Source organism: Malania oleifera, chromosome 1 (genome assembly GCF_029873635.1).
Source record: "Malania oleifera isolate guangnan ecotype guangnan chromosome 1, ASM2987363v1, whole genome shotgun sequence".
In the NCBI taxonomy this organism is placed as follows: domain Eukaryota; kingdom Viridiplantae; phylum Streptophyta; class Magnoliopsida; order Santalales; family Ximeniaceae; genus Malania; species Malania oleifera.
In genome coordinates this window covers 144002941-144012874 of record NC_080417.1, presented here as the reverse complement: position 1 = coordinate 144012874, position 9934 = coordinate 144002941, and the positions used below count along the sequence as shown (strand labels likewise).

Here is a 9934-nt window from a genome sequence, read left to right as displayed (position 1 = left end):
GAATCATGCAGTCAGAGAAGAAAATGATAATTAGTGTTAAAAGCAATGGACTTTATTGGAATGAAGATTAGCAAGAAAAATAAGAACTGCAACCACAAATTGCTACATACCTCAGCACTTTTTCGGACAATCACACTTCTACCCCCGTTTTTAAAAAAGAAAGAATCAAGAAGAATCCTTCAATTCAGGACACCACCCGGAAGCTTAGATTGACACTAGCAGCCCACCAAATCAAAATAAACTTTGTAGTTGTCCTTTGTGGACAATTTTGAATTCAAAATGATTTTCAGCCCACCAAATAATACTGCCATTATATTGACTGCTTTCCCAGGACCTTCAATATGAAGACAAACGTACAGGCCATACGCTTTTCCTATAAATACGAAAGCTCTGCGTTGCCATTCTCCCTACGCTTCGACAAATATTCATTACATCTCTTCCGCACTTCCACTGAATCTATATTTCAATTCGCCACAACTGTTCTAATCAAACTGCAAAAGAAAATATGTCCGCCCAGGTCTTCACTCCTTCCGGCCATAACCAGCAGGCTGCTGCTCAGGAGCCGGACATCGTCCGCCGGACAGCGAACTTCCACCCCAGTGTCTGGGGAGACCGTTTCATCAACTATACTTGCGAGGACGAGGTAATTATATTAGCTTCCCTGCTGCGTGCTAGCTTGGTAGTACGTCTTCTCTAATTCTTGTATATATATATATATGTAGAGCTAGTGATTTTAATTATTTTTGAAATAGGTTTGAAGCAAGATACCTGGATTCTCTGAACAACTATCCCTATATATAATACAATGAAATTGATTGATATTGGTGCATATTATGGTGCAGAGCATTCAAGCCCAGAAGCAGGGACGGATTGAGGAGCTGAAGGGAGAGGTGAGGAGAGAGCTAGCGGCTGCTGCTGGTGAGATTTCGCAACAGCTGCATCTTATTGATGCCATCCAACGCCTCGGCGTGGCTTACCACTTCCAAATAGACATAGAAGAAGCACTAAAACAGGCATTTCAGAAATATAATAGTACTGAATATGATGAGAGTAACTATGATGGCGATGATCTCTATGAAGCTGCGCTTTGGTTTCGGTTACTCAGACAAGAAGGTTACAATGTTTCGTGTGGTAAGTTTTTCGTCATGACCATTTTGCCATTTCTTTAACTTCTCCTAGAATAACCACCACTTTATTTAAGTCCAATTGACGATAACATGCTTTTGGTGACCGGTAATGAATCAGGTGTATTCAACAAGTTCAAAAATGATCAGGGTAACTTCAAGGAATCTTTAATTAGTGATGCAAAAGGATTGCTAGGCTTTTATGAGGCTACTCATTTGAGGGTGCATGGAGATGATATCCTAGATGAGGCTCTTGAGTTCACTACTGCTCACCTTCGATCAATGGTATCTCAGTTGAATTATCCAGTAGCTGATCAAGTTGCACATGCCCTTAAGCAGCCACTCCACAAGGGCTTGCCTAGATTAGAGGCTAGACGCTACTTTCCGATCTATCAAGCCGATGCTTCCCACAATAAAGCTTTACTAGAACTTGCGAAGTTAGATTTCAACTTATTACAGTCATTGCACAAGAAGGAGCTAAGTAGCATAACCAAGTATGTGTAGATGCTTAAACTTTATACAAATTATTTTAAACAAGTTAATGCAGGTGTGCTAATATTCATGTAATTCATCAGATGGTGGAAGGACTTGGACTTTGCTACCAAGCTACCTTTTGCAAGAGATAGAGTGGTGGAGGGCTACTTTTGGATAGTGGGAGTGTATTTTGAGCCCAAATACATGCTTGCAAGAAGAACACTAACCAAAGTAATTGCTATTACATCTATTCTAGATGATATATATGATGTGTATGGCACAATTGAAGAACTAAAGATCTTTACAGAAGCAATTGAAAGGTTTGGCTCATGGGACTGATCTAATAATACTTTCAATTTCTTTTCCTTTTTACTTCATTTCTATTTATAAAATATTGTACTCCAATTTAATTAGAATAAATCAAATTGTAGGTGGGATATTAGTTGCATGGGTCAACTTCCTGACTATATGAAATTGTGTTATCAAGCACTTTTGGATGTGTTCAATGAAATTGAGGAAGACATGGCCAAAGAAGGAAGCTTGTTTCGTATGTACTATGCAAAAGAAGCGGTATGGGGCTTTTAGCTCGACTAATTTTATGTTCTTTTTCCATATATAAATTTAATTAGGCTTTTTCTACATATAAGTGTTGCAATTCAAAATTTTTTATTTGGTTGCTTCAATTAATGCATTTCAGATGAAAATTCTAGTCAAGGGCTACTTAGATGAGGCCAAATGGTTCCATGAAAAATATGTGCCCACATTTGATGAGTACATGCGCGTAGCACTAGTAACCTCTGGTTACACGATGCTTACAACAATATCATACCTTGGCATGGGAGAAATTGCAACAAAAGAAGCTTTTGATTGGCTTCTCAGTCATCCCTTGATTATTAAAGCTTCTGAATCAATTGGCAGACTTATGGACGATATGACTTCCCACCAGGTACGTATATATGCTTGTATATGGGTGTATCTAGTTAGGAATTTTAATTAGCTCATTAACTCTCCTAACATTACAACTAAATTTTAATTTGGTCATGCAGTTTGAGCAAGAGCGAGGGCATGTCGCATCAGGGATTGAATGTTACATGAGCCAATATGGAGTGTCGGAGCAAGAGGCGCAGGATGAGTTTGCAAAGCAAGTGATAAATGCATGGAAGGACATAAACCAGGAGTGCTTGAGGCCTACTGCTATGCCAATGCCTCTCCTAATGCGCATTCTTAATTTCACAAGAGTGATAGATGTCATTTATAAGGGCGAAGATGGGTATACACATGTTGGGAAAGCCATGAAAACTAACATAGCCTTGTTGCTTATTGATCATGTGGACATTTGAATGCAGTCGACTTCTTTGATAATTTGTAATCTTTTGTTCTCTTACAAATAAAATTATTTTAAAAGTGTAGTAAGTAGATATTAATGCGAACGATGCATGTCATGTTATTATATTCAATCCCCTAATCTCTCTTTGAAATAAGAGCTAATTTTTTCAATTTATTTATTTGTAACTTTTCCCAATTTTCTAATGAGTATTTTGGGTTGCTCAAACTTTTTGTGTGGTTTTTTTTTTTATTATTATTTATCAGAGTTGTAATTTTCTTTTTAGTCTTTATGTTTCTGGGTGTTAGCTTTCTCTCATTCAAAGTTCTCAAGTGTAAGTAATTCAATATATTAAATCTTTAAGCATATTGGCATAGTGAATGTATAAGAGAGCAAAAAAAGGAAAAAAAAAAAAGATGAAAAATTCGCCCACTAAATATTCCATGAACTTTTCTATCATTTCTTATGACATGTAGACTAATATATATATTGATTAATATTTCTAGCAATAACTTATTTCATTAATTGTACATTTGGTTGCTGTTAATTCATAAGAATAGAATTGAAAAACTACATGTATAATTGATATTTTAAACAAGAAAAAATATTTTGCTATAAATTCAATGATAATAAAAATTATTAACCAATAACATGAAACAAATAAAGAATAATTATTTTTTAAAATTTTTCCATAAAATCATATATTTTTATTCTATCTTAAGCATTTTAGATAGACCGTGTAGTATATAATTTGAGACAATTGATTTTCTTGTAACATAATTATTAGATGCAAATATGTTTAAATGGTGAATAATTATGTATTGGAATGAAATGAATTTAAAATAAAAAATAGTAGAAGTAGAAAAAAAATTACCTTAAATATCAAACAATTTTTATGTTCAATTTTTTTAAAAAAGTTTTTAACTTCTTTTAGGGACATAAAGGCTACAATTTTAATGAAACCACATGGTGCTAACTATGAGTAGAGAATTGGATTGATAAGGGAATTACTTGGGGTGTATGTTGTGGAAATTTTTCTTAGTGGGGCAGGGGGGGGGGGGGGGGGAATATATAGATAAAAAAATAGATAAATTTTTTTTTTCATATTTTCCTGCACAAATAATTAAAATATATATACTTTCACATTTAACACTAATAATAATTGTTTCAAGTAAAATAATTTTTCCAAAAATTAGATCTTTAATGGTTGTAGTCAAATGAATATTTTTAGTAGGGGCATCTCCTTAATTTATCCATAAAAACTCTTTATTTAAAAAATTTTAGTCACGCCTATTACAAAAAATTGCAATAAAGCTAGCAAACAACAGAAAACGAGAAAAAGAAACAAAGCATAGAACACAAGATTTATAAGGTTTAGCAATTTGTCTACGTCCTTGGAGTAAGGTCAAGTTACCGATTCCACTATTCAACAATAAGTACAAGTAGGACGCCTTAACCCCTTTTCCTCTCACTCTTGTCGTGTTCAATATATTTCTTTTAAAATAAGAATATATGTTTTATATAAGAATATAAAGCGACCTTTGTCGCGACATCCTGGAGCGTAGGTGCCTCGGGGTCGGCAAAATAAAAATTGTGCATTAAATTTTTGAGAAAAAATAGGAATGAAGTTGCCACTAACCTTTTAGTATAGTTAAAACACTTAATTACTACCCAATTAAGGGTAGAATTGGTCTGCGTTACCAAAACTGGGATTGGGAGTTCGATTACGTGAGGGGAAGGTACGAGCACCCCCTACGCGTCTGTTCTTATGAACGGTACCTAATTAATTATAAAATTATCTCAAAGTAAATTTGAAAAGTCTTGTAGGTTACTCCTTTGGTGAATTTACAAATATACATGCAAAATAAATAAATATATTCCCTCAGAACCGAGGTATGTGAAGCTTAAAAATCTTGCACCATTTTTATTGCAATCATAGGGATTGAAATCGAGAAAATCGGTTAAGAAAATACACTTCTAGGATTTTTTGAAATTTGTAGGGTTTTTCTAAGTATATAAATAAATAATATTCCAGGAGATTTTCTTTTTTTCGGATTTTAAAAGAGTGCCAAAAATGATCTTCAATTTCGAAAATATTTTTCTTCATTTTTCTTAATTTTATTTTTAATTTTTTTTAAATTTTGAAATAACAAAGAGATAATTAAGGCAAAAATCAGGAAAATCAAGTCCAAAAAATATTTTTAGATTTTTTCTAATTTTCTCTTTTTATGATTTTTTTTTGTAGTTTTCCTAAAATTTCAAATGGCTAATATAATAAAAAAAAATAAGGAAAATAATAGGATAATAATAATAATAATAATAATAATAATAATACACATATCATAACACATAAGTACTAATAATAATACCACTAGAATAATAATACGTATATAATATATACATACATACATATCTATATATATATATATATATATATATATATATATATATATATATATATAATCAAACCTTCAAAAGTAAAATCCTAATATTAACAATAAAGGAAACTTCCAAAAACATGACATCAAATCAAACTCTAAAAGTTAAGTGTAATATGGACAATATGAAAAGAAGACATAATTATAAAAGTGAAGCAAGACAAACCCTAAGTATACAACGTCAATTCAACCCTAAAAAGAATAATATACAATAATATGGAAGTAATTTAACTCACTTCTAAAAATGAGTAGCACTAGAGCTATCCAAAGTATAGGAGTTACGTCGTATAATAATTAGCCCAAATAGGTCAAATCGTCTCCACGGGAAATGCAGATTAGTTCTAAACTAGTGCGAAATAGGAGAAGAAAATAAGAAAACAAATCTCACTGAACATGGTCTAGATTTGAAATCTTAGGATTTTTTGAATGTTTGTGGAAAAATTAAAACATATTAAAAACCTAAAATAAGAACATAACGTAAACTACTAAGCTAATCTAGTGCAATCCATTCAACTATCCAAACAAACGATAACCAAATCAAACAAGCAAAATGACCAACTCCTCAAACATTAATCTCATAAAGACATTCAATAATTAAATGTACCTAAACAAGGGCCTAAACAAAAGTGAATTAAACTTAAACAAAGGCCTAACAAGTATAAACTAAACAAAAAAAAAAACAAAAAACAAAAATGAATTCAAGCTAAATAAAATCTTAAGCAAAAATGAACCACACTTAAACAAAATCTAACACTCACTCAAGTACTTAAACATATTAAATCCACATTAACTAATCTTAAACAAAATGAAATTATCCCAACAATATTAAGTTCCATTAAATACTAAAATGACATTGAAGTCTAAGCAACTAATTAATTAACATAACAAGAGAACTAAAGACAGAGTGAAACAATAAAATAACTCAACTTAACAATGAAACCAAGATAAAAAAAAAAAAAATTCTGGATTTGACAATAAAAATAAACACAGCTGAATTTTTAAACTAAATTTAACAATAAGTTAACTCAAGATGAAATTGAAGTAAATTAATAAACAAGAAGTTCCAACAAAGTAATTTAAAATGACATTAAACCAAAATACTACAACTAGATGACAATAAGAAATTTAAAATAACATAATACAAGCAAATAAATATAAGGACAAGAGAGAGAATGAGAGAGGGAGAGAGAAGAGAGTTGGAATGGAGATGGAAGGCCATGAGGAGCTTCAGCACAGCAGCTATGCTATGCCAGGGAAAGAACGAATATCCCTCACTGTCTTAGGGACAAGTAATTTGGAAATCAACTCTACCTTGGGTTCGTCGACCTCTATATCACGCTTAGAAACTAAATGGCCAAGTACCAAACCACTACTTACCATAAACTGACACTTTTCTCAATTCAACAACAAGTTCTTTTCTTCACATCTTTTTAGGATAGCAGTAAAAATTTTCAAACAGGTGTCAAACGACTTACCAAACACAGAAAATTCATCCATAAAAATTTCACACATCTCATCTAATATATCAGAAAAAATACTCATCATGTGGCGCTGGAAAGTAGCAGGTGCATTGCATAATCCGAATGACATCTTGTGAAAAGCGTAACTATCAAAGGGGCAAGTGAAGGTTGTCTTCTTTTGATACTTTGGTGCTACGACAATTTGATAATACCTAGAAAAACCATCTAGAAAACAATAGAAAGCATTACCAGCTACTTTTTTGAGTATCTGATCTAGGAAGGGTAACGGGAAGTGATCTTTTCAACAAACTGAATTTAGTTTATGATAATCAATGCACATTCTCCAACCCGTTACTTTCCTAGATGGGATCAACTCTCCACTAGCATTCTCAATGATAGTTAAACCAGACTTTTTTGGTACTACTTGTGTTGGGCTTACCCACTGACTGTCGGAGATAGGATAGACGATGTCAGCAGCTAATAGTTTCAACACCTTTTTCTTTACCACTTCTTTCATGGTTGGATTCAATCTCCACTGCGCATCACGAACTGGCCTTGTAACTCCTTCTAGAAAGATGTTGTGAGTACAGGTTGCAGGATCAATACCCTTGATGTCTGCAATAGTCCAACCTATCACTCCTTGATGCTGCCTCAATACCTGCAATGACTCAATTTCCTGCTTCAAAGTAAGATAAGAAGAAATTACCACAATGAATGTGCCCTCACTTGGGCCCATAAAAACATATTTCAAGTCCTCAGGTAGTGGCTTCAACTCAAATGTAGGGACTTCTTCTTCTGATGACTTCATGACTTCTGATAAGTCAAAAGCTTCAAAAGTTGACTTACACCAACTACTCATATATCTTGCATCTAACAGTTGAGGGGAATCATCTATCTCTGTGCACTGCCTCTCAGATTCTGTTAACTCTCTAGACAAAGGAACTATCTCATCAAAAACGTCAGGCTGCTCGGGAGAGTCATTCTCGAATGCACTTTCAGAATCAAACATTGATAACAACTTTTAAATATCAAAATCATCTATCACATCAACTGCACGTATCTTAGAGTCATCACAACCACTAGGCATCTTGCAAACATTGTACAAGTTCATCTCCAATGTCACATTTTCGAATGTAAGCTTCAGCACTCCACTTTGACAATTGATCAACGCATTAGGGGTAGCGAATAATGGGCGTCCAAGTATGATAGGTTCCTGGGAAATGGTAGAGATAAGCTGCTGCATATCCAAAACCACAAAGTCCACTGGGTAGTAGAATTTGTCGACTTGAACCAATATATCCTTAATAACACCCCGTGGTACCTTCACTAAATTGTCAGCCAACTGTAACAAAATAGAGGTCTTCTTCAGCTCACCTAACCCTAGCTACTCATATATCGAGAATGGTAGCAAGTTGACACTACTCCACAAATCAAGTAGAACTCCCCCAATGCGAGATTCACTGATCATAATGGAGATGGTAGGAGAACCATGATCTCTGAGTTTCTGAGGAGTTTCACTCAATATCAATGCACTAACCTGCTCTGTCAAGAAAGCCTTCTTCTTGACATTCAATTTCCTCTTCACTGTGCACAAGTCCTTCAAAAATTTTGCATACGAAGGAACCTACTGAATGGCATCTAGAAGCGGAATATTAATCTTCACCTTCTTGAAAATCTTTTGAATCTCAGTATGGTATTTGTTCTTCTGACCAGTCAACCTCTGAGGATAGGGTACCACAAGTTGGTACTCCTTACTAGTCTCGGCCTCCATGTCGACTGACTTCTTCAATTCTGGACTTACTTCCTCTGATTTTTCTTTGGCCTCATTTGCCTAAACTACAACCTCCGGTGTCGGGGCAATTGTTTGCCTCTCAGTAGATATCTCGGGTCGAGGGACTTCCTTCCCACTTCTCAAAGTAATGATGGCCTTTGCCGTCTCAATGGAATCCCCTAAAACATTATGCACTGGCTGCTGTTGTTGCTAGTATACTCGAGGATTAGGCTGAACCTCGCAGTTCATTGTTAGTTGTGGCCTAAATTTGCATAAATTGCTGAAGAGTATCCTCAAGAGACCTTTTTGGTGGAACGGGTGCAACATTAGATGGAAACCTTGGAGGTGAGTAGTGTTGAGAAATCGGATGTGGCTGATACGGATGCAGAGACTGTGGTGCAAAAGACTAGGGAGGCTGCAAAAAATGTGAAGAAGATTAACCAGCTTGATCATTCCTCCATGAAAAAATTTGGGTGATTCCTCCATCCCAGATTGTAAGTGTTTGAGAAGGGCTGATTGGGAGTTCTGTTAACCCAATTTTCTGACTGAATCTGATCGGACCTACTCTCCTGCACTACCGTCATGATCGGACAATCCTAGGCCTTATAGCTAGAGTCGGCGCATAGAGAGCACACCTCAACTGATTTCGCTGCTTTCACCTTCTCTAACTCCATAACCTCTACTCTCCTAGATAATGCAACAATACGAGCCTGGATATCAGTTTCCTCCTTTACCTCATATCTACCTCCACCACCAATTGCCCTGAGAGGTTGCACTACCATTGGTGCCCGATCAGATCGTGTATTCCACTGTTGTGCACTTTTAGCTAAGTAGTCAAAGAATGCTAGTGCCTCATCTGGTTCCTTGCTGAAGAACTCCCCATTACACATAGTCTGAACAAACTGCTTACAATCAGGAGTGAGGGCAGTGTAGAAATAATTTACTAGCCTCCAAGACTCAAACCCATGATGCAGACAAATATTAATCAACTCTTTGAACCTTTCCTTACAAGCATGGAAAGTCTCATCGCCTCTCTACATAAACTGACTGATTTGCTTCTGTAGGAACTGGGTTCTCTGAAAAGGAAAAAATTTATGTAAGAACTCACATTGCATGTCAGTCCAATCAGAAAGAGAGTTAGGTCTTACAGAATTAAACCAAATCTTCACTTTATCATTCAAGGAAAAAGGAAATAAACGAAAGTTAATGTATTCATCAGTTCTTGCTCTAGTAATGAAGGTAGTACATGTCAACTCAAAATCGGTCAGATGCTGATAAGGACTCTCAGAATCCATCTCGTGGAATTGAGGTATTACTAACAATATACCATGCTTAATAGTGAA

General features: G+C 34.9%; 2 protein-coding genes across 2 annotated transcripts; one reads left to right on the top strand and one right to left on the bottom strand.

Annotated features, from left to right (window-relative positions):
* The first annotated feature begins 405 nt into the window (after positions 1-405).
* LOC131143519 (probable sesquiterpene synthase) lies at positions 406-3150 on the top strand. The gene is made up of 7 exons (XM_058091880.1): positions 406-643; positions 843-1131; positions 1246-1618; positions 1700-1918; positions 2030-2168; positions 2296-2544; positions 2645-3150. Exons 1-7 carry the CDS (start codon positions 506-508, stop codon positions 2936-2938), a joined length of 1701 nt encoding a protein of 566 aa, XP_057947863.1. The 5' UTR covers positions 406-505; the 3' UTR covers positions 2939-3150.
* A 4691-nt stretch (positions 3151-7841) lies between these two features.
* Positions 7842-9481, bottom strand: LOC131149490 (uncharacterized). Its single transcript, XM_058099962.1, has 2 exons — positions 9227-9481; positions 7842-8141 (listed from the first exon to the last, which is right to left on the bottom strand). The coding sequence occupies exons 1-2, from the start codon at positions 9479-9481 to the stop codon at positions 7842-7844; spliced, it is 555 nt and encodes a 184-aa protein (XP_057955945.1).
* Positions 9482-9934: the final 453 nt, after the last annotated feature.

Coding starts and splice junctions, on each gene's coding strand:
- LOC131143519 (XM_058091880.1), top strand. CDS start 506: ATGTCCGCCCAGGTCTTCACTCCTTCCGGCCATAACCAGCAGGCTGCT. Junction 1,132..1,245: donor AGGTTACAATGTTTCGTGTG/GTAAGTTTTTCG, acceptor GTAATGAATCAG/GTGTATTCAACAAGTTCAAA. Junction 2,169..2,295: donor TGTACTATGCAAAAGAAGCG/GTATGGGGCTTT, acceptor AATGCATTTCAG/ATGAAAATTCTAGTCAAGGG.
- LOC131149490 (XM_058099962.1), bottom strand. CDS start 9,481: ATGTGTAATGGGGAGTTCTTCAGCAAGGAACCAGATGAGGCACTAGCA. Junction 8,142..9,226: donor AAGCAGCGAAATCAGTTGAG/GTGTGCTCTCTA, acceptor AATTTAGTGAAG/GTACCACGGGGTGTTATTAA.